The sequence below is a fragment of the Ascaphus truei genome, chromosome 12, assembly GCF_040206685.1.
Source record: "Ascaphus truei isolate aAscTru1 chromosome 12, aAscTru1.hap1, whole genome shotgun sequence".
In the NCBI taxonomy this organism is placed as follows: domain Eukaryota; kingdom Metazoa; phylum Chordata; class Amphibia; order Anura; family Ascaphidae; genus Ascaphus; species Ascaphus truei.
In genome coordinates, this window is record NC_134494.1 from 46,090,283 (window position 1) to 46,114,813 (window position 24,531).

At 44.9% G+C, this 24,531-nt stretch overlaps 1 protein-coding gene across 7 annotated transcripts in view; it reads left to right on the plus strand.

Annotated features, from left to right (window-relative positions):
* The window catches only part of LOC142464223 (uncharacterized), a 57,207-nt gene extending 34,506 nt beyond the window's left edge, over positions 1-22,701 (plus strand). For all 7 annotated transcript variants that reach the window (XM_075567604.1, XM_075567601.1, XM_075567598.1 and 4 more), the window contains 11 exons: positions 571-739; positions 3,332-3,436; positions 3,739-14,094; positions 14,518-14,669; positions 15,157-15,280; positions 15,466-15,597; positions 15,843-15,995; positions 17,500-17,597; positions 19,572-19,706; positions 20,649-20,760; positions 21,805-22,701. In XM_075567604.1, coding sequence (XP_075423719.1) covers positions 571-739; positions 3,332-3,436; positions 3,739-14,094; positions 14,518-14,669; positions 15,157-15,280; positions 15,466-15,597; positions 15,843-15,995; positions 17,500-17,597; positions 19,572-19,706; positions 20,649-20,760; positions 21,805-21,963 — 11,695 coding nt within the window. In that variant the 3' untranslated portion in view covers positions 21,964-22,701. The remainder of the gene's footprint in view (positions 1-570; positions 740-3,331; positions 3,437-3,738; positions 14,095-14,517; positions 14,670-15,156; positions 15,281-15,465; positions 15,598-15,842; positions 15,996-17,499; positions 17,598-19,571; positions 19,707-20,648; positions 20,761-21,804) is intronic.
* Positions 22,702-24,531: the final 1,830 nt, after the last annotated feature.

The window sequence follows — 24,531 nt, forward strand, 5'->3', positions numbered from 1 at the left end:
TAATGCCATTTTTAATCCGTTTTAAATAATCCTTTGATTTCTATAGCAGGGTTTATCTTACCTCCCCAGCAGTGCAAGATCTTTGCAACACTTTCCTGTTTAGGATAATTTGCTGCAAATGTTCCCAGCAGTTTGGGCTGCAAACTGTAACAATAGATAATGTTACAGTAGTAATATAAGGATACATTGTAGCTGCTGAGTTACACTGACTGAAGCAACCATTATGTTAGGCATACAATCGGGGTTTTTACAGATTTATAACGAGTACCAAACGATTGTCAGTTTTAGGTCATAATGTAGAATTATACATTGTCTCATGCTTTAGATATATAAATTAAAAAAAAAAGAAATATGTTGGAAAATAATATTGCTGCTTGAGGTAGGAAAGTAAAAAATATAAAAGGTTGCAATTGCCAAATCGCCGTTATTGCTTACATGCTGTTTTCTACGCATGTTTTTTTTTTTTTGTTAAACTATTGGAAAGCAACGTAACCTGTTTTATCACGACCGCAAAAATGTGTGTTTATGGTGTTTCTAAGCTGATTCCATCTCCATGGCTATCAATGTTAGTTTAACAGACCGAAACCTGTTTCTTGAAAACGCAATCGTGGAAAAGGAGGAAATAATAGTGTCTGCAACGGGAAAAGCGGAGCAAGTGGAAACATTAAAGCAAGCTGTACAAGAAAAGGAGGTGTTGGGCAGAGTGCTCTCTGAGAAGCTGGATCAAAAGGGGCAGCAAGTAAGTTCAAACCTTACATCTCACCATGTATGTTAGAACAAATTCACATACAGTAGTGTCATTCTCGTTCTTTAGCACAGGGGGGCGCACAAGATTTTCTGGGGGTGGGGGGGTGCGTGGAGAGCGCGCGAGGCCTCTGTAATTACTCTCTGGCGACACATCGCCATGACAACGCGGCGTCAAATAGCAACACGTTGCCACAGCAACCCAGTGTCATGTGACGCAGCCGATGCAAGGAGGAGCGGGGGGAGCACGGAAAAGTTTGCACACCCCTGCTTTAGTACATTGTACATATAGCGCCTATTTAATTCCCCAACATACGGTTTGTGAACAAGCTAAGAAACGTCTCTAATCCTGAAAATCAGAAGCCGGGTGGTCACCCCATCTTTGGCTGCACCCTACAACTTACAAACGGAAAAAAAGATATATAACTCCGTAGTTGCGATAGGAATTGAAGCAGCGCCCTCCTCGTCACCCCCTCACCCCACCAATGTATTTCTTACCTTTTTATCTTATCTGAAGTGCGGGGTCCCGGGGAGATGAGGTCTGGGGTCCTCTGAAGTAAAATGGACTGAAGTTTTTGTAGTTTCTTTGAAGTTTTTCAAACATGACCACTGGGGGCCACCAATAGAAAGCCGCAAAGTAATCTCGTGGCGGCTGATGTACGAGCCCCGATCCTGTGGCCAATGTGTGTTCACCAGGAAAATGTTCAGGCCCAATAGGCCAAAAAAAACCTTGTGTTGCTGGAAACCAATGGGTCCGCAGACATTAGGGATTCCCATGGGTCCGCAGACATGAGGGATTCCCATGGGTCCGCAGACATCAGGGATTCCCATGGGTTCGCAGACATCAGGGATTCCCATGGGTCCGCAGACATCAGGGATTCCCATGGGTCCGCAGACAGGGATTCCCATGGGTCCGCAGACATTAGGGATTCCCATGGGTCCGCAGACATCAGGGATTCCCATGGGTCCGCAGACATCAGGGATTCCCATGGGTCCGCAGACATCAGGGATTCCCATGGGTCCGCAGACATCAGGGATTCCCATGGGTCCGCAGACATCAGGGATTCCCATGGGTCCGCAGACATCAGGGATTCCCATGGGTCCGCAGACATCAGGGATTCCCATGGGTCCGCAGACATCAGGGATTCCCATGGGTCCGCAGACATCAGGGATTCCCATGGGTCCGCAGACATCAGGGATTCCCATGGGTCCGCAGACATCAGGGATTCCCATGGGTCCGCAGACATTAGGGATTCCCATGGGTCCGCAGACATTAGGGATTCCCATGGGTCCGCAGACATCAGGGATTCCCATGGGTCCGCAGACAGGGATTCCCATGGGTCCGCAGACATCAGGGATTCCCATGGGTCCGCAGACATCAGGGATTCCCATGGGTCCGCAGACATCAGGGATTCCCATGGGTCCGCAGACATCAGGGATTCCCATGGGTCCGCAGACATCAGGGATTCCCATGGGTCCGCAGACATTAGGGATTCCCATGGGTCCGCAGACAGGGATTCCCATGGGTCCGCAGACATCAGGGATTCCCATGGGTCCGCAGACATCAGGGATTCCCATGGGTCCGCAGACATCAGGGATTCCCATGGGTCCGCAGACATCAGGGATTCCCATGGGTCCGCAGACATCAGGGATTCCCATGGGTCCGCAGACATCAGGGATTCCCATGGGTCCGCAGACATCAGGGATTCCCATGGGTCCGCAGACAGGGATTCCCATGGGTCCGCAGACATCAGGGATTCCCATGGGTCCGCAGACATCAGGGATTCCCATGGGTCCGCAGACATCAGGGATTCCCATGGGTCCGCAGACATCAGGGATTCCCATGGGTCCGCAGACAGGGATTCCCATGGGTCCGCAGACATCAGGGATTCCCATGGGTCCGCAGACATCAGGGATTCCCATGGGTCCGCAGACATCAGGGATTCCCATGGGTCCGCAGACAGGGATTCCCATGGGTCCGCAGACATCAGGGATTCCCATGGGTCCGCAGACATCAGGGATTCCCATGGGTCCGCAGACAGGGATTCCCATGGGTCCGCAGACATCAGGGATTCCCATGGGTCCACAGACATTAGGGATTCCCAATTCCTGATCAACAAATTTAAAAAAATTGCCGAAAATATGAGCGGCAGCACGTATTGCTGCATTAAATTGAAGTAAGATTAATTATGAGAACATGAAAGGGATGATGTAACCCAGCGGTGCGCAAACTGGGGGCGCGGGCGGTTGCAGAGGTCCCAAGCTCTTCCCCAAGGCATTTAAATTAAATGCCGGTGGACTGCGAGAGCTCCCTGCAGCATCTACTTACCAGGATTCAGCCGGCTTCAGGATGCGTGACCATGGCAACACTGTGTCAAATTACGCCGTGGGGTCATGTGACGTCATCGTTGCCTTGGTAACGTGACATCAAATGACGCCGCGGGACACGTGACTTGACGTCATGAGAGGTAAGGAGGGTGGGGCGCACAACGGAGGAAAGCAGGCTGGGGGGGAGGGGGCGCAGCAAAAAAAGTTTGTGCGCCCCTGATGTAACCTATTCATACATATTTCTTTTTTGTTATCCCAGCTTGAAGAGGCCACAAAGAAGCAGACTGAATCCGAAGCTGAAAGCTCGGCCCTGAAATCTGCCAACAATGAACTAGCAGAGAAGATGTCTGCGTTTAAAGAGAGGGTAATGCTGGTGCAGCCAACATCAGTACATAGCCGTGTTTAGCCTTTCTGCACTTCAGTGTAATTCACTTTGTTTCTGTAGAGATTATTGCATCAATCAAAGGCCAACAGTATCCGTAATGCTTTGATTTGCAATAGTTAGACTCCTAGCAGCAGAATTGCAGCCGGTAAATCTGTTTCAGTTAAAAAAAAAAAAACACCCTTTTGTTTACCCTTTCTTTAATATGTTTTAGTACGTCTAGGGCTGTGAGTGGTGTTTGTAGCGCTGAGCTTTGCTTATATACTTTCATTTTAAAATTGCAGGTTTTAAAGCAAGACACTACTTTAGAAAAGCTGCAGCTGGATCTTGACCAGACAAATGAAGAACTAGATAAACTTAACAGCAGTCACTTGGAGGAGAGGTCGCAGCTTATTCATGACCTGCAAAGATGCGAAAGAGAGATGGACATTCTGAAAGAAGTGTTACAAGAAAAGGACAAGGAGATGTCTTCTCTCTCGGCCAGCTTAACAGAATATACCGAACAGGCTTTCATTTTTAAAGAGCAGATTCGATTTAAAGATGACCAGATGAGAGAGGTGTCCAGTGCTCTTGCGAAAGCTGAAAGGAAAATCCACCTGTTGTTAGAAACTCAGACATCAGATGTACAAGAAGCGAGCGCAAAGATGTCCTCCCTCTCTGAGCAACTGAATGACATGGATATGGAATTGAATAATGCAAAACATCTGAATGAGAGTAAAACCAAAGAAGCAGAGGAGTTAATCCGACAAATCAAAGAGAAGGGCACAACCATTAAGAACCTTCGTTTAGAAATTCAGGAAAACTCCCTAACCCACAATAATCATGTTGCAGCGTGTACAACACAAATCACATCTCTTAAAGAACAGCTGAATGCATCTGCTGAGAAACTTGAAGAGATGGAAATGGACCACAAAAAGGAAATGGACCGGTTCAGATCACAGATAGAGAAAGATCGTTCTGAAAAAGAAAAACTTGCAGGTTTGCTTGAAGAAAAGAACCGCAAAGAACAGAGTTTTGAAAATGAGCTGAAGTTGGCAAAAGAGCAGTACAACAAATTAGTTTCTGGAATGTCGAAAAAAGATGAAGAGTTGGAGCATTTATCAAAAGAACTTGCTGAGCAAAAGGAGCATCACGACACACTAAACAAGGAATTGCAAACCAAGCAAGAAGATGTGTCCTCTTTGCAGCAAAAGCTTCAAACGGCTGTGCAGGAAAGAGAGGAAAAATTAGGCGCTCTAGAGGAAGAGAGAAAAGAATTGGGAAAGCAGCTCAGTGAGAAATCAGAAATGATTAATAAGCTGGATGTAGTGCTGAATGAACTGGCAACGCAGAATAAGGTACTGCAACAGGCTCTGGCAGACAGAGACCGAAGTCTAGCTGCCCAGGTAAGCACTGCTGAGGAATTTAGAAGCAAGGCGCAGGACTTGGACGAACAGAGGCAACATTTGTTTGGGGAAAAAGAGCAAATACTGAAAGAACTGCACAGTAAAGAATGTGAAATGCTAACACTGAGCCAGACTCTACAAGAAGTACAAAGGAAGAAGGCTGACACAGCGCAACTACTAATGGAAGAACAGAAAACCGTTTCTAAACTTGTGTGTGATAAAGATGAATTGCTGACACAAATTGAGCATATTTCTGTGCAGAGTTTGCAAAAAGACGGTATTGCTACCCAGCAGTTAGAAGAGAAAGCAAAAGAATGCGTCGGTTTAAAGAAACGTCTCGCAGAAGAAGGGGAGGTATCACAGGATTTACACACTCAAATGCAGTCTTTGGAAACTCAGTTGAAGGAAGCTCACCAACGCGCTCAGGGAACGGCGGAGGCACTTGCAGTTCAGTTTGCTGAATACAATGCTGCATGTGAGAATCTGAAGCAAAATCAAGAAAAAAACACATTTTTACAAAAGCAAGTTGAAGAACTAACTGTAGATATTGAAAGAAGAAAGCAATCGTTACAAGAAAGAGACATGATTATTGACACACACCATGTGCAAGTACAGGAGGTGAATGCCAGCTTCATGAAACTACAAAATGAAGAACAGAATCTAAGGGAGGAAAATATAGGATTTGCAAAGCGCATAGAAGAGTTAAATGCTTCACTTTTAAATCAAAAAGCAGACCTTGAAATTCTGCAACAGAAGATTGATGACAAGATAGAAGAGAATGCAGTATTATCTAGTAGACTGGAAATGATCAATAATGAAGCCGAAAAGTTAAAGCTAGATAAAGAGAATGCTTTGCTGTCAGCGTCTGATATTAAAACCGAATGTGACCATCTGAAGTCACAAGGGCTGCAAAATCAATCGGAAGCTGACTCGTTAAGGGAACTAACGGACACATTGAAGATCGAAAATAAAACCATGAGTTCTAACATTGAACTAGTAAACACTGAATTGGCTAAAAAGTTAGAAGAAATCAATATTTTGACTTTGCATTTATCTGAGCAGGGGCATGCTATTTTGTCTTTGAAGGATGAAATTGATACAATACTTGTAGAGAAACAAACACTAATATATAAGGTGGAAGAGAAAGAAGCACTACTTCGTCAGAAAGAAGAATTGATTCAGCAAACTGAAAACAAACTGGAAGGGGAGGGACATTATCTCCAGAGAATGTCCGCTCTGCAGAACGAGTTAGACGATGCTCTCTGTGAGAGTCGGCGGCGGGAGCAGCAGATAATTACTGACAAAGACCAGGAATTAAGGAAGCTGGGTCAGGACTTGAAGTTGTATAGAGATAAAAGCGAAGAGGCAGAGTTGCTAAAAGTCCAGTTATCAGAACATGTTGAGGTCATTTCTAACCTTCATTGTCAGATTAAAAACCTTAGCGAAAGTGTAGAACAATTAAGTAGAACTTTAACCAAAAAAGACGAAGCTTTAAGACAGAAGGTTGATGATTATGTAAATGTGAAGGCCCAGTTTTGTGAAGTACAAGGCTCCTTAGATATGCAGAGAAATCAGTTAGAAACGCTGATATTTGAAAATGAACAGCGTAAGGCTGTTCTATCAGAAAAAGATGTGAATGTAAACAAATTAATGTTAGAGAATACAGAAATAAAATTAAAACTGCAGGGTAAGGAGGCGGAGTGTGAAACCTTGGTGCAGCAAGTAGCACATTTGGAAGAAATATTTAGGAATTTACAGGACGAGAAGGCAAATCAGAGCTGCGAATTGAACGAATTAAAGATTTTTGTGAAGGAAAATGAGATTTCAGTTTTAAAGAAGGAGGCGTTGATAATATCGCAGTTAGAAGAGCGAACAATGTTAGTTTCTCAGCTCCAGGACTGCGTGCAGGAACTTACCGATAAATTAAAAGATCTTGAAAATTCAGCTGCTGAAAAGGGAAATGCTGTACAGAATTTGCAGGATAAATATGCAGCTCTTCATGAAAAAAAACAAGAGCTCGAGCAGTCGCTCATCAAAAAGGAAGAAGAGATCTCTACGTTTCTTCGCTCTTTAAATGAGAAAAATGTCTGCATTCAAGTAGCGGAAAGTCATTTTCAAGCCCTCACTAGCGAAGCTAATCATCTCCGAGAGGAACGAGACAAAAGTGCTACCAACTGCAAAACTATATCTCAGGCTCTCAAGGAGAAAGATGATGTTCTATCGCTAAATCAGCAGTCACTGCAAAGTATGAAAATAGAGTTAGAATCTGTGAAGCTAGAGCACCAGAAATCAGCCACCCAGTTTAACGCATTCACACAGGAGGTCGAGCAGAAGGACACATTGGTACAAAATCTCCAGGAAAAATGTAACGATCAAAGCCAACATATTGATAATCTGACGTCTGATCTAAATAATTTAAGTTCTAAGTTTTCACAGGATCAGCATGACCGTGAGATTCAGAGAGAACATTTTCAGCTGCAGTTTGACTCTTTGATGCATGAAAAGGTGCGTTTAGAAAGAGCGTTGCAGGCAGAAAAGGAAAACGCAGAGGCTACTTTCCAGAAGCACTTAACGGAAAAAGCAGAAGAAGTTCAAGAGCTTGAGAGAAAACGTGCACTTGACTTGAAAGAATCTGAAGCGCGCGCATGTGCAGAGACACTTCAGCTGGAGATCGAAAAGGATGATCTTCAAAAGCAGGTTAGTGTAAAGACCGAAGAAATGTATGAATTAAAACTGAAAATAGAAAAGCTAGAAGAAAGTTTTGTTGAGTTACAACAACGATCAGAAAGGGAATGTCATAGTGTTAATGAGCGCAATGGCATACTTGGTAAACATATCAGCAGTTTAGAAAATGCCATACAATTAAAGGAGGATAAAATACAAACGTTACTTAAAGACTTGCATTTTGTAGAAGAACAGTTACATGTATTGTGGGATGAGCATCTCGCGGAACATGCTTCATTTGATCATCCGTCAGATTCCAAAAGCAAATTAAAGAAGCTTTCATCCATGTTGTCGGTAGCTTTAACCCATGAGTCCATTGTAACAGAGTTAAAGCAAATACTTGTGGCAAGAGAGCGAGAACTAGATAACCTAAAGGATGAGAAGTCACAATTAGTGATTTCATTTGAGAAAGAGAGGGCGCTTTTACATATAGATCTACAAAAACTAAAAGATTATAAGCGGGAAACGGAGTCTCTGATGGAAGAAATTGCAGCGTCTAGAGATAAAAATGATCAGCAGCAATGTCTGCTGCAAGAAAAGGAACGCGCGCTGATGCAAATACACGAGCGTGTTCTAGCGCTCCAGGAGGAAGTAAATCTATCAAAGGATGAGCTTCAACAGAGTCGTTGGAAACAGAATGAGGACAGTAATAAGGTGCTGGAGCTCCTAGAAGATGTTAAGGGTAGAGATGTTCTGGTACAAGACCTGAATATGCAGCTGAGCCAACAGAAAGAGCTACTCTCTGCACTAAGTGATCAAGTGAAAGAAAAAGACGTGCGTCTTATGCAGGTCATGGAATCCATGTCTAGTGAAATGGTTACATTTTGTGAAGAGAAAAATGTTTTGAACTCTGAAATCCAGAACTTGGAGTCCTCTAAGCATTCCTGTTTATTAGAAATAAGTGAACTCTCTCGGAAACTGGAAGAGCTGAAGGCAGAGTTGCAACACTATGAGCAAATGCAGGCTGCTAAGGAGGTGTCCTTAAGCAACTTGGCGAGTGAAAAAGACCTCCTGCAGCTCCAACTTGAGAAACTTGGCAAAGAAAAGGAAAACTTAAAAAGGAAACTGCATGCAGCACTGGTTATTCGGAAAGATTTAATGCAAAAAAACAAAGAACTTGAAATGAGCAGAAAGGATGTAATACACGGGGAGCAACTTAAAACGTCAGAAATTAGAAAAAATGTTGATGCGCTAAATTGCAAACTGCAATTTATAGAGAGTCAGAATGAGGAGCTTCAATCTCAACTGCAGCATGTTAAACAAGAGCTACTGGAGAAAGATGGACATGCAAGGGAAGTAAGCAATGTTATTTCTGAGAAGCAATGTCTGTTGGAAGAGTTACAGAGTAAGATCTGTGTATTACAGCACAGCCTCGTTCAAAAAGACGATATGTGTCAAGAATACGTGAGATCCATTCAGGAAAAAGACACGTTTATTGCTCAGATTCAAGCATCTCGACGTGAAACAGTAAAAACAGAAGGAAATTCACAGCTGCTTGAAACTGTTGAAAAACTCAAATCTCACATTGAAAAAGCAGAGGATCAAATGGATAAAGCAGAGGTTCGATCTTTGGAACCACAAACCTCTATCGGCAGCATTTCTGACCATGTGAAAACCAGTGCTAGTGAACAGGATGACGCTGGCCTGTTACACCAAAATAACACAATAGTGCATGATGCCTCCCTTTTACACAGTGATGGAAACGTTGATACAACAAACAAAGATGAAGAACATGCTACACTTTTGGGAACTTTGAGTAGTGACATCAAAGAATTTGATCTCCTTAAGACCGAACATGCAGAGTTACTCCATGTTTATCAAGCCAAGTGCAAAGAGTATGACCATATTAAAGAGCAAGTGTATGCTTTACACAAACAGACGGAGACACAACAGGAGCTACTGCTTGAGACGGAAACACAGCTGAACCAGACAGATGTGAGACTGGAAGAGCCGAGATCAGAAACTGAAACCCTGTTGCAGAAGGTAGAGAAAGTGGCACAGTATATAAACCTCACCTCTGAGCTGGCGACACATGTACAAGCTAAGGATGCACAGCTGCTAGAATTAAACTCTGAACATGCCAAGTTGCTAAGGGATGAAATAAAGAAACTGTGCACCGAACTTGAAGTGAAACAAGAGGAAATAAGTGACCTGAAGATTGCATTGAGCCAACTGGATCAGTATCGGAACGATAAAGAAACCATGACGGTTGAGATTGGTCTGTTACAGGAAAAGGTTAAAATTTCACAAATGGAGATGGAAAGCATGCAAATGTTTGTGCAACATATAAGCAATGAGAAGGATGCGTATTTTGCAGGTCACCGGATGAATCGGGAAGAAATTGAAAAACTAAAAAATGAACTTCAAGTATCATTAGAAAAAAATGAAGAAATTGCAACACTACAAGCTTCACTTCAGACAAAAACATTGGCGTCCGAGGAAGAAATTAAAGTATTGCATAAAAAATTAATGGAGGGTCAGGAAGAAGCAAATCAACGTAGAACTGCGTTTGAGCAAATCAAAGATGAAATGGACGAATCCGCTGGAAAACTGGACAAAGCAAATCTTGAAATATCAAATCTAAAAACACAGATAAATAACTCCTGCAAGGAAGACGAGGCATTACAATCACAGAGCAGCACACAGCCATTTCAGAAGTACAGCGATGAAACGATATACGGGTTACCTGAAACAAAACCACGGAAAGAAAATCGCCAGAGAAGAGCAGCAAGACACACTGGGCCGGTCTGTGAAGATTGCTCCAGGAAAGAAAAAGCGATCGAGGAACTTGAGTGCAAGGTTCTGCAGAACACCCTAGCAATGCAAGAACAGATGGACCAACATAGAAGAGATGCCAAGGAAAGACAATCAGAAGACAGTAACTCCAAAGAACAAGTGCAGAGGAAGTTACAGGCAGCGTTAATATCTCGTAAAGAGGCGCTGAAAGAAAACAAAATACAGAAACAAAAGGTCGCTTCCCTTCTTTTGGCAATAGATGGACTGAAATGTTCACTAGCTGAACTCGATGAAAAGCAAAACTCTGAAATCTCGTTACTCTATCAGGAAAAGGAAGATCTGCTCACTGAGAACGAGAGGCTCTTAATGGTCAATGAAAATCTGTCTGCCGTTTGCGAAAGCCTTAAATCTACAATGGAAACAATAGTTGAGGAAAAAGAAGCCTTTTCCTTTCAGTTAAATGCCTTGCAGGATTCCCAGACGGTGGAGTTGTCAGGTTGGAAAGCTAAACACTGTGAATTAAATAAGGAATATGAGTCCCTTCTCCAAGCATACGAAAACATTAGTGATGAAATCGATAAAATGAGACAGGTTATAGAATTTACCAAAAAGGAAAAACATGAGATACTTCAGAGATTTCATGGCGTACAATCTAAAAGTCATGAGCTTGAAAATCAGATCCAGGAGAGCAATGAATTGATAGACAAACTGACAAAAACTGTAGGATCCAAAGAGCAAGAAATAGATGTATTGCAAAATGAAGCAGACAGACTAGCTGATTTGTTGAAATCCTCAACAGAAGAGAGGGGTCATCTGGATGAAAAATCTCACCAAAATGATCAGCTCGTGGAGGAAAACAAGAAATTAGCAGAAAATATGAAAACATTGTTAGAAAAAAATCAGAAGCAAAATGAGAACCCCCTGAACAGTGAAACTACGTCGAAGAACACGCAACTTCACATGGAAACATCCAAATCTGATGTGGAAATTCCCATTTCTGCGCTGCACACGGATAAAGAGACGCAGCCCAAAAAGGTCAATGTGTTAAACCATGAACTTTTAGAGAACAAGCCAGGCTGGGCAAACTCAACTGAAGAAATAGGTGATCTATTAGAAAAACTGAAGAAATCTGAACTCTACCTGAAGCAGGAAAAGAGCACCATTCTGAAACTGGAAAGGGACATCAACAACCTTCATCTAGATAATGTTAGCCTCTGTGAAAAAGTTAAAATCTTAGAAGATAAGTCCCTTCTACATGAGGAGCATGAAAATGTTCAAGAGCAGTTCTGCAGAGTGAAAAACGAGAGAGAGCATTTGGAGAGAGAACTGCTTGATTCTATGAAAAAGAACGATCTCTTGATGGACCGATTCAAGTCGCTACAGCTGCAAACTCGTTTTCTGAGTCAGCAGGTAGAGGGTCTAAAGGCAGACAAAAACAGCACGAGAGAAAAAGAAGAGCAACAGTTACAGCTTCTCCGAGAGTTTGAAGAAAGAGTGAGAAGTGCGCAGGATTATAAAAGTGGAACAAAAAATAAATCCAAAGAGTTGCAAGAACTTCTCAAAGAGAAGCAGCAAGAAATTAACCAGCTTCAACAGGACTCCATAAATTTTCAAGAGCTGATATTAGATTTAGAGAGATCTGTAAAGGAGGCCAACGCGGAGGTTGCAGATTTTAAGAAAGCGCTAGACGATACAGCAGCAAAACTGTCCAAATCAAGTCAAGATGCATGGTCCTTGAAAGAGGAGCTTTCATATCATAAGCATTTGTTAGAAAGTGCTGAGCATCAAATAGCCAGTCTCACTGCCGAGTTTAGAAGTGTGAGGTCTGAGGTTGGAGAGAGGATTGAAAGTCAGTCCGAGGAAGTGGGCAGGGAGAGAAATGTATTACAAGGTGTAGCCAAGGGCGGTAGGATGCCTCCGGAGCCAAGAGGGGAAGGTAATTCTGAAAAGATAAATAGCGAAATTTGTGAGCAGAAAATACTTTTACAAAATAACCATGCACATGATGTAAATAGTATGAAAGAAAACAATGGCGTTGTTATAAGCAGGCTACAAGAATTGGAGACCATTCTTCAACGTAGGGAGGAAGTTTTACAAAAGTTGCAATTTGAAAACCAGTCTCTTAAACAGTTTGTGGGAAAGACTGGAGTTGTAGCATGTGAGGTGAAAATACTGCAGGAAAACATGGTACAAAAAGAACAGGATTTCCAACAGGTTCTGTTAGAAAGAGAGAAGTTTAGGGCGGATTTAGAGAAGCAGGTGACCATTTCCCAGCAAATGAAACAAATTCTTAACAACAAAGATGCAGAAATTTCTGCGCTCATTTCCTCAAAAGACGGGGAAATATCCAGTTACTTAGCACAAATACAAAGTTATTATAGGAAGCAGGAAGAGGGTTATGAGCATCAACTCAGCTCCTTCCAGATCCAGAAGGAAAGAGCTGAAGAAGATTGTCGGAAGAGGGAAAATGAATTAAAAAATCTTCAAGAGATGTCTGAAAAAGCAATAAAAGAGAAAACTGTGATTGCTAATGAAATTGAGGCTTTTAGAAAATCTATGTCTTCACTTCAAACTGACAGAGATCTGCTCTGTTCTGAATTAAAGGACATGCACCATCGCCACCAGACAGATATGAACCAGAAAGATGGCATCATTATTAGTACTGCTAGTGAAAACAATACCTTGATACAAGAACTAAGGAATCTTCTAAACCAAGTAGATGATCTTAACGCTGAAAATGCCATGCTGGGAGCACAGCTAGTTAGGTACAGAGAAGAACTGAACCAAGTATTGTCTCTGAAGGATGATCAATTAAAAGAATTATTGAGGCAAAAATTAGACCACATAAAGAACCTAGAACAAGAAAAATGCGATCTCCTGAAACAAAATAAAGAGATGCAGAATACCAACGCATTGCAGAAGCAGAAGGCGGAGTCTGTAGAACTAGACAATCAGAAACTAATCGCAAAGGTCAGAGATCAGGAAGCCCTCATTGCTTCACTAAACAAAGAGAAGATTGTTTTTGAGCCTAAAAAGAAAAATGAATTTGGAGTTGGCACACAGGAGGTACAAATGAAGGCCAAATTTCAAGAACTACAGAATATATCTGACAAAAATACGAAGGACGCAGAGGAGAAATATAACAAAAACGTGCTGGCTTTCCAACGTGATGCTCGTCTTTTTGGTAATGAAATCAATGAGACAGAACAAAAGCCTGAAATAACAACATATTGGGATGTTTACCATGAAAATAAAGAACTGAAATCTCAAAATGAGTCTTTTGGGAAAGCAATGGCTGCCCTGCAGAATAACAGAGACACTTTGATAGAAGACTTTAAAGTTCTCCAGGGAAGATATGCGTCACAACTCCAAGCGGAGAAGGTACGAGGAGATGATCTTGACCGACAGCTAAACAATGTTAAATCCTATCTTTACTGTTTACTTAAAGAGAACTCTCTACTTACTGAGAGACCTCTTGCCACCGAAAACACAACCACACTGGAGCAGCTGTGTGCTGAAATGGAAACCGTGTGTAAAGCATTGACGGACAGAGGCTTGGAGGTCACCAGGCTGTCCTCTGAGTGTACAAGTTATGCTGATCAGATTGACGCATTTTCCAAGGCCATGGCAAGCCTTCAACATGACCGAGAGAGATTACTCCAGCAACTCGGAGCAGGACACTTGGTCCGTGAGACTAAAGCAGGGACTTCTTCAGCTAGTGTTGCACCGGATGTTACGGAGTCTGAATATCTCGGGAAGAATTTGTCACAGCCTGTGACTGATAAAGTGAGACTGGTAAGTTTCACCATAAAGTATTTCTGCTCAGGACCCACTTTGAACATTTATTGGTGCACTCTCAAACTGCACCTTTTTTTAAAATAATAGCATGTTCTTGTATAGCGCTGCTAGTTTTACGTAGCACTTTACAGAGACATTTTGCAGGCACAGGGCCCTGGGGTACAGGGAGATAAAGTGACTTGCCCAAGGTCACAAGGAGCCGACACTGGGAATTGAACCGGGCTCCCCTGCTTCAAACTCAGTGCCAGTCAGTGTCTTTACTCACTGAGCCAATCCTTCTCCCTATAATTAATTTTAAACCTTTAAAGCTCAATAAAGCAACATCTTGGAAATTAACACACACTGTCAATTTCACACATTTTGTATTTTTTTTAAATTAAACATCTGAATCATATTTTTAATATACGTGTTTTACTTTAGGTGTCAGACTCCTTTGGTAACTCGCCTGCAGAATTCTCACAATTAAGGACAAAGGTGGAAGAGTTGGAGAGACTGTTACAGCAAGCTGGCTCCTTCCAGGAGAACAGGGAGCAAGAAATCGCATCTTATCAGTATGAGCTGGCGGAGTTCAGGTGAAGGCGCCTTCCATGTTTTAGAAATTAATCATTTATTGGGATTTTTGGTTCTGTATTGAAATTACAGTTGCCCTCCAGGTGAGCAATATATGTTGCAGGAACAGGTAAAAGAGAACTCCACCATTCAGTATATTCTCTAGCAATGTTAATGTTTTTCATGATTTAAGGTAGTTTGCTTAACATCTTTGCAGAGTTGCACCCCGAAGCATAACGACAAAATGCATAATGTATCTGGATATAACTGTTATATAAGGATTTAGTGTCGTCCTATTCCTAAATGAGAACATAATGTAACACTGATTCCAAAGTTGCAGAGGTTCAAAAGAATTTATAAAAAATCAGTGGCAGATACTAATCTTGTTCAACCTTTCTTAGTTAATTCTACAAAACGGTAAATGTCTAAATCTTTGCATAAATTAGATGAGTGATTGGGATATTTCGGTATTTTCACCCCTTTTTTGTTACTTTTTATATTGGTGTTTAGGACTGAAGCACAAGCTGCCCGCCATCAGTTTAACATGAACCTCGCAGAAAAAGACCGGCAGATTGCAGAATTACACACAGCCCACCATGAAACTGCAATTTCCAATAACTTGTATGGAACACAGGTAAAGGAGAGGAGAAGTACTGTATCTGTTTCTAACCCTTTTTCTTTTTTGGGGGGGGGGGGGTGGGGTAGTACAGGAGAGTGACTGGGAAACAAAGTACATGCACATCCCTAATTAGCAGTGTTTCTATTGCCTCGTTACTGATTCTCAATGTGATTTACTCTGTTACACAATGTGCTTGGCAGGCGTTGGAGAGTGTGGCATTAGTTGGAAGTGCTAGTGTAACGGATCAAGTGAAACAGCTGTTGGATGAGAAGCAGAGATGCCTTCAGGAGATACATCGGAGAGACATACACATGCAGCAGATAAACTCAAAGGTAACTCGTTGGGGAATACATTACATTGCATTGTGTTTTGTGGACGTATCAAATATGGCATAGTGCGACTACTGTCTTATGTAGGAGGTGAATCCTATACAGTTCTCCTATTTAGTACTAACCTGTCAGATGAACACTCATTGAGAGAGCAAGTATCAGCGTGGGACATCCCCAAGACAAACACATTTTAGGTATATACTGGTGATCTGTCATGTGAAGTATCTGTATACACCCTTTTCCTTCAGGCCATGGAAACTGTGGAAATGAACGCGCTGTTGTCTGCCCAAGTGAAAACGCTATCGCAAGGACTGAAGGATACTCAGATAAGATACAGTGACCTGCAGAATCAGTATAGCAAACTTCAGCGGGACTTCCAGATTATGCAGGAGACGAACCGGGTGAGATCACACACAGACTACTTGTCAAGGCTACAGTGAGACGTATAGTATACACAGGAGACCCCCCTGCCTTGTATAATGGGAGGCACCAGTATGACCTTGGGTTTGCCACATTATATGTATGTATTTTATAGCCACCGCAAACCCCTGAGGAATAACCTGGATATGTGTCTGCTCTGATTGGTATAATCTGGAGGCACAGAATACAAGAATACAACTTTGCAAAAGGGACATCTATTGGAAGACTCACTGATCCAGATTCCCTTTGCTGCTTACAGGGGTTGCTCTGTCACCAATGTATTTACCAATAATTAATTTTTATTAACCTTTATGTTTTGTACTCTGCAATGATGCAAACTATTTGATGTATACTTTAACATACAGAACCCATTAAGGTTTTTTTTTCCTTCTATAAATGGCTGCCATTTCTGCTTTTGCCGCCTCTCTACAGTATATAATGGGTAGGAAATAATCCCTAATGAGAGGTAAAACAAATGACACAGCCTTAGATTTCTCCAGCACATTTGTACCTTTTTATCTGGCGGATTCCTAACCCCTTAAAACATACAGGACCCCTATAAGCTCATATTGAACCCCCAAAATATGGGCCAATAGGAGCTCGCCACGATGTTAAATCCACTGGCCCGGGGCGTGCAAATGTATAGGTTTGTCGAACACTGTGTGTGTATATATATATATATATATGTGTATATATATATATATATATGTGTATATATATATATATATATATATATATATATATATATATATATATATATATATATATATATATATATATATATATATATATATATTACACTGAGTTAAGTTATGGTGAGTAAAAAAAGTGACAAAAACCCTCCACAGGAAAGCAAATATGGAAATACAACTGTATGCTCATCTGCATGTCTTAGGCAGGTCTGCAACCCCGTCTTTCACCATTATCACCCAGCATACAGCACTTCCACTGCAGCAAGGGATTCTGGGAAATTACATGCAAATGAGCACACAGTGTCACTTTTTTCTTCAAAAACCATTTTTAACATGGTTCCCTATAGGCTTAAGCTTGCTGCATGGTCAAAGCTAATACCCAGTTAATCAACCCCACACTGATGAGACCCATTAAGGTCGAAACAGCTGTCTGTGGGTGGTTCTCTGGGTATGCACCTTAACCCTGGCTGTGCTCAAAGCTGTGACCATGCAGCAAGCTTAAGCGTATAGGGAACCATGTTAAAAATGTTTTTTGAAGCAAAAAGTGGCACTGTGTGCTCATTTGCATGTCATTTCCCAGAATCCCTTGCTGCAGTGGAAGTGCCGGGTGCTGGGTGATAATGGTGAAAGGCGGGGTTGCTGACCTGCAGCATGGCAATATATATTTCAAACCAGAGACAGAACATGAAACACAGACAGAGCTCAGTGCTACATCCAAAGACACTATTACACGGTACAGTGCCTAAATATATGCGTATAAGGATTCCTAACCCCCCTGACACGCTTCTTACAGAATGACATCCGAGCGGAGGTCCCCCCCGGCGCACCCCAGGAGAGGGCCAACGTTCTTGTGGAAATAGACAATTTGGAGCTGGTTGAGCTGAGGAGGAGGTTTGTGTATCTCTCGTTGTGCGGTCTCCCAGTCAGTCTGTTCCTGAACGTAGCCGCGTTGTGCGGTCTCCCAGTCAGTCTGTTCCTGAACGTAGCCGCGTTGTGCGGTCTCCCAGTCAGTCTGTTCCTGAACGTAGCCGCGTTGTGCGGTCTCCCAGTCAGTCTGTTCCTGAACGTAGCCGCGTTGTGCGGTCTCCCAGTCAGTCTGTTCCTGAACGTAGCCGCGTTGTGCGGTCTCCCAGTCAGTCTGTTCCTGAACGTAGCCGCGTTGTGCGGTCTCCCAGTCAGTCTGTTCCTGAACGTAGCCGCGTTGTGCGGTCTCCCAGTCAGTCTGTTCCTGAACGTAGCCGCGTTGTGCGGTCTCCCAGTCAGTCTGTTCCTGAACGTAGCCGCGTTGTGCGGTCTCCCAGTGAGTCTGTTCCTGAACGTAGCCGCGTCTCCCAGCAGCCTGGATATTTGTAGTACTATATAAAGATATACGAATTGCTGTCTCTCGCGCCTCTCTCGCGCCTCTGTCCTGTGCCAGGGTGCAGGCAGCCTGACCAGGTTATAGTCTGCGAGTATAACTAGCTGCCAATAAAATTACTATTCAGAGCAGGAACTTCTGGGTCTTTAGATGAGAAATCCTCCCCAGGGAGATGTGCGTACTTACCCAGAGCTCCGATTCCAGCATACGATCGGAAGAAAACCACTTGTTGGTGTTGGGAGGATGCGATAAAGCTGAGACGTGGGCATGGTAACCCGGATTCTGCTGTCACTCCTACTGTCTCGCACACTTTCCATGGGGGCTTTGCATAACAAAACCTGTAAATTAAGGCCCCACTTCCATGAAATACGCCCAATTTATTACAGACTGGCAGTGTCCCTCCCGAGCAGCGAGGCACAGTGCCCCCCCGAGCAGCGAGGCACAGTGCCCCCCCCGAGCAGCGAGGCACAGTGCCCCCCCCGAGCAGCGAGGCGCAGTGCCCCTCCCGAGCAGCGAGGCACAGTGCCCCTCCCGAGCAGCGAGGCACAGTGCCCCTCCCGAGCAGCGAGGCACAGTGCCCCCCCGAGCAGCGAGGCACAGTGCCCCCCCCCGAGCAGCGAGGCACAGTGCCCCCCCCGAGCAGCGAGGCACAGTGCCCCTCCCGAGCAGCGAGGCAGTGCCCCTCCGAGCAGCGAGGCGCAGTGCCCCCCCGAGCAGCGAGGCGCAGTGCCCCCTCCTGAGCAGCGAGGTGCAGTGCCCCTCCCGAGCAGCGAGGCGCAGTGCCCCTCCCGAGCAGCGAGGCGCAGTGCCCCTCCCGAGCAGCGAGGCGCAGTGCCCCTCCCGAGCAGCGAGGCGCAGTGCCCCTCCCGTGCAGCGAGGCGCAGTGCCCCTCCCGAGCAGCGAGGCGCAGTGCCCCTCCCGTGCAGCGAGGCGCAGTGCTCCCCCCGAGCAGCGAGGCGCAGTGCCCCTCCCGAGCAGCGAGGCGCAGTGCCCCTCCCGTGCAGCGAGGCGCAGTGCCCCTCCCGAGCAGCGAGGCGCAGTGCCCCTCCCGTGCAGCGAGGCGCAGTGCCCCCCCCGAGCAGCGAGGCGCAGTGCCCCCCCCGAGCAGCGAGGCGCAGTGCCCCCCCCCCGAGCAGCGAGGCGCAGTGCTCCCCCCGAGCAGCGAGGCACAGTGCTCCCCCCGAGCAGCGAGGCACAGTGCCCCCTCCCGAGCAGCGAGGCACAGTGCCCCCTCCCGAGCAGCGAGGCACAGTGCCCCCTCCCGAGCAGCGAGGCACAGTGCCCCCTCCCGAGCAGCGAGGCACAGTGCCCCCTCCCGAGCAGCGAGGCACAGTGCCCCCCCCGAGCAGCGAGGCACAGTGCCCCCTCCCGAGCAGCGAGGCACAGTGCCCCCCCCCGAGCAGCGAGGCACAGTGCCCCCTCCCGAGCAGCGAGGCACCGTGTCCCCCTCCCGAGCAGCGAGGCACAGTGCTTTCGGAGTCCAATCCCTTTGTGATTCTTTGGCTTAGACTTGCAGAAAATGACCTTAATTACGACTCCACTCAACAAGAGCTGTCCCAGCTATCGGAGAGCCTGGCGGAGGAGAGGACCCGGAGGGAGGCAGCAGAGGAGGCCGTGAGCCTTGCGGAGCAACACAATACAAGGTCATGTTTACCAGATTTCCATCTGACCCTGCCACTAATATTGTGCTATACTGTGTGAGGGTGTAGAGGGGGAGTTCACTGTGCGAGGGTGTAGAGGGGGGTTCACTGTGCGAGGGTGTAGAGGGGGGTTCACTGTGCGAGGGTGTAGAGGGGGCGTTCACTGTGCGAGGGTGTAGAGGGGGGTTCACTGTGCGAGGGTGTAGAGGGGGCGTTCACTGTGCGAGGGTGTAGAGGGGGCGTTCACTGTGCGAGAGTGTAGAGGGGGTGTTCACTGTGCAAGGGTGTAGAGGGGGCGTTCACTGTGCTCTTGATTTCCTCAAAAAAAGGATTGTTCCCTTATTGATTGGAATCCGATCTGTCTGGCATATTGTTTGTAGCATCACATCTCTTCTCTAAGCTGTCTTCACGGTGTTGAGGAGAATTCCGACCCTGTCAATAATACACACACACACACACACACACACACACACACACACACACACACACACAGATACCGTCTGTGACTAACTAAATGCTTTTATTTGTGCGAGCTTTCGAGATACACTGAACTCTTCTTCGGGCGGTGTTACAATTGATTTTGATTTAGCCAAAAAACTCCCTTAGAAACAAGGCAACTAGAATGTTATGTGGGTGAAGCCTACCCCTCCCCAATTTATAACAAGGTGTTAAATGGTCCCTGAATGCTTGTGATGTAAGGGTGTGTGCGCGTGTGTATGTATGTGCGTGAATATGCGCGTTTCCTAAACACCACCATTACTATAAAGAACAACCAACTACAGACCTCTATATACCTTGAAACCTACTCAATTTTTCCTCCCAAATGCCCCTCTTGTTGGGACGGCAGCTTGTCAGTGCAGAGCGTACACTCCAAATATATAAAATGCACACACAGACGCCCTGATAATAGATAAATATTCACGGTTATTTGTGTGTTGTTTTCAGACTTGAGATGAAGTCTTTATCCCGAGAATACGAGTACTCTGTCCAGATGGAGTCAGACGAGGAGCGAGAAGCTTTAATAATTGATCCTACTCAACATATCCTGGTGCGCAAGGTTCGTATAAAACAATAGCGAATATCTGTAAGGGAAGGAAACACTGTTGGCTCATTTGAGGGGGTCTGTGTCTTTTCTGATGTAAAAAAAAAACAATTTCAATATTGGTTTAGAACAGTGGGCTTGGGCTTCATAGGAGATGTTTAGAAACTTCTGGTTCCAATCAAGCCCTGGACTTAAAGTACATTTTGAGACCCTGGGAAAGCGTTGCTGTTTCTGCGTGTGAGAACCTGTGCGATGGGACCTCTCCTCTTGTCCTGATTCTGCGTGAGAGCCTGTGCTGTTACTGCGTGTGAGAACCTGTGAGATGTGACCTCTCGTCCTGTTTCTGCGTGAGAGCCTGTGCTGTTTCTGTGTGAGAACCTATGCGATGTGACCTCTCCTCTTGTCCTGTTTCTGCTTGAGAGCCTGTGCTGTTTCTGTGTGAGAACCTGTGCGATGTGACCTCTCCTCTTGTCCTGTTTCTGCGTGAGAGCCTGTGCTGTTTCTGTGTGAGAACCTGTGCTGTTTCTGTGTGTGAGAACCTGTGCGATGTGACCTCTCCTCTTGTCCTGTTTCTGCGTGAGAGCCTGTGCTGTTTCTGTGTGAGAACCTGTGCGATGTGACCTCTCCTCTTGTCCTGTTTCTGCTTGAGAGCCTGTGCTGTTTCTGTGTGAGAACCTGTGCTCTTTCTGCGTGTGAGAACCTGTGCGAGGTGACACCTCCTGTCCTGTTTCTGCGTGAGAGCCTGTGCTGTTTCTGTGTGAGAACCTGTGTGATGTGACCTCTCCTCCTGTCCTGTTTCTGTGTGTGATCGTGCGACGTGACTTCTCCTCCTGTGCTGTTTCTGCGTGAGAACCTGTGCTGTTTCTGCGGGGGAGCTTGTGCTGTTTCTGCGTGAGAACGTATGATGGGATCTCCTGTGTGATGTGACCTCTCCTCCCGTGCTGTTTCTGTGTGAGAACCTGTGCTGTTTCTGCGTGAGAACCTGTGCTGTTTCTGCGTGAGAACGTACAGTATGATGGGATCTCCTGTGTGATGTGACCTCTCCTCCTGTGTTCCTAGATGCGGGGAGGAGTCCTGTCCTTGCGGAGGTGGGTGCGTGGCCGAAGCATGTACTGCTCTAAGCTGCTGACCTCCCGAGCTAAATCGCGCTACCTATTCCTCACCTACCTGCTGGCATTACACGTCATGGTCCTCATGTGCCTCTCCGGGGTGCTATAGTGCTTGACACGGGAGATCATTTTCTATGTAATCCACATCCTGAAGAATGGGCCCGTTTAAAGCATTGTAATACGATGGAGGCCTCCCCAGCAGTGGAAGTGTTAATATTGGCCAGAATTGGGTTCTGTATTAAAGCTTTGCAGCCCGAAGATCCTGCAGCGCTTTGCAGAACCGCGTGTACCTGCCGTATGCAGAGCGCTGCAGGATCGGCGGGAAGTCAGAGCGCGCTGCTTTCTGTGCACCGCATCACTACTGAGTTACACTAAGTATAACCTTTCTTTAGGTTCTCTCTGCAAAATGCTAGCGGGGGTTGAGGCCCCAAGGTTTCTACTTCAATACTCGGCATATAATCTCTGTCCTTTGGGCGGTGACAGGATACCCTTCCTTTCATTCTATATATTTCGTGCTGCTGTTGGTACCTTGCACTGGGGAACGCTGTATATATATTCTCACTACACTGTGTGAGCCTGTAATAAAATTATGTATATCACGATTGTCCCAAAGTTATCCTATAATAGATTACATATTATATTTGCTAAAGTTATTCTGGTCCATACTGTATAGAAATTGCTGCTTTCCGGATGTTGAGGGATTACTTGAAACGGTGTAAATTGTGTTTTCTAAACAAATGTTATTTTAACAGGTAAAGCTCTACATTTAATCTCTCAGTTGGGACTGTTCTCTGCTCCTTGGTTTGGGGCAGAGAAGTTTTAAAGTGCAATAAATTAATAAATGATTTGTTTTTTGTGGGTGCATCATTTGAAAAATAAAACTTTAGATGACCAGCTGATGTTTTCTTTGTATGTAAAGTCTTGTTCAGCAAATTCCTAGAATCGGTAAACAACTATTACTCCTCCGGACTCACCACATGTTTGCCACCGGGTCTTCCAGCTGATAGCTGCTTAACCCCGTGTCTGCCATATTACTACTTTAGCAAAGCATTTAAAATAATATATCCCGAAAGTTTCTCTCTGCCCCAAGTGCGGCCGCTGTTCCATGATTTGGTTATTATTCGCATGCCACTGAGCATGTAATTACTGTATTATGGTGAAAAGAAGCCCTTTGGCTTTACTGCCTGCCAAACACGGGGACGTGGTGAGGGGGAAAAAGAGAAAATGCATGATATAAATCGGACAAAACAACACATTGTAGTGAGGAGGGAAAACATACATTCTTTAAGATATATGCAGACGCGCAGCTAAAGCCGGCAGCGGGCTGGAGAAGGTGCATCATCTTCGAGGCAGTGTAAAAAAAAATGCATATCGTCATTACGGAAACAAATAGGGCCTGACCGATTGTGACAGAGGCAGAATAGAACTGCCACATGAAATAAGTCATTTGCGGATTTCACAAGCAGCGGAGACTGTAACTGTTTGGTAGTCCTCAGATCTGATGTTTTACTCCTGCTGTCATATTCCGGCTTCAATAGAAGTCATTTTAACACAAGCCGGTGATATTCTCATTTCTGTGGGTCTCGCTATCTAAATCCATCCAGGCGTTGACACCTTTTTATAGTGACGTAAAACGCACTCAGACTGTTTTTGGGACAATGTTGCTAGTTTGCAGCCTGAGGACCAGCATGTCAGGGTAAATCTGAAACTGCATTTCATTTTGGGGGAGTAAAATTTAAACCCACATGGGAAATAACTTGCTGTACAGTGCTGAATAGGATTGGGCGATAATGTCACCAAGATAATGATAAAGACATTGAATGCAATATTTGTTTGTGAAGCGCCAACATATTCCTCAGCGCAGTACATGGGGTACGGAGTTATGTATATTGCAAAAACACAGACCGTTACATACAGGTGAGGGGGAATGAGGGGCAATGGTAAAACAAGAAGATAAGGCGGCTGCTCATTGTGGGATAAGGTCTGGCTCAGGTTAGGATATGGCCCAGTCTGACAGCTGAGGGGGGGAGGAGGAGAGGAGGATGGAGGGAGGGAGGGTGGTGGAGGGGTGGATGTTAGAGGTAAGGTGAGTAGACTTCCTTTGAAGAGGTGAGTTATCAGGAGTGTTTAAACATCTGAAAGCTGGGGGAGAGTGATGGTGCGTGTGGGGGAATGCCAGAGAGAGGACAGCACCGGAGAAGTCTTGCAGGCGGGAGTGAGAGGAGGTAATAAGGTGGGAGGAGAGGCAGATGTGGGCAGAACGGAGGGGGTGTGGATGATGGCTGAGATGTAAGGGGGGGGGGGCAGTGCCAACACTTTTTGTAAGACATTACTAGGATTTTAAATTGGGTGTCTTGCCCAGGATGCATAGGCCTCTTAAAATGAAATGAAACAAAACAATAATTATATGGAAAATGGGGGTAAAGGTCATAGCTTTATTAATAATATATATCCACTTTTCATTAAGACTCGTATCATGAACCTTCACATTACCGGTAAATAAATATCGCACCAAAACTTTACCATCCAGCCAAGAGTTTAAACTTAACGTACCAGATTTGAATATCGGCCACCCCAAAGCCTTTTGAAACATCCAATTGGCTTTCGAGCCCCCAAAATTAGAAGACCCCTTTCAATACCTTCTTGAAGACCTAGATTAAAAATGTCCGACGGATGA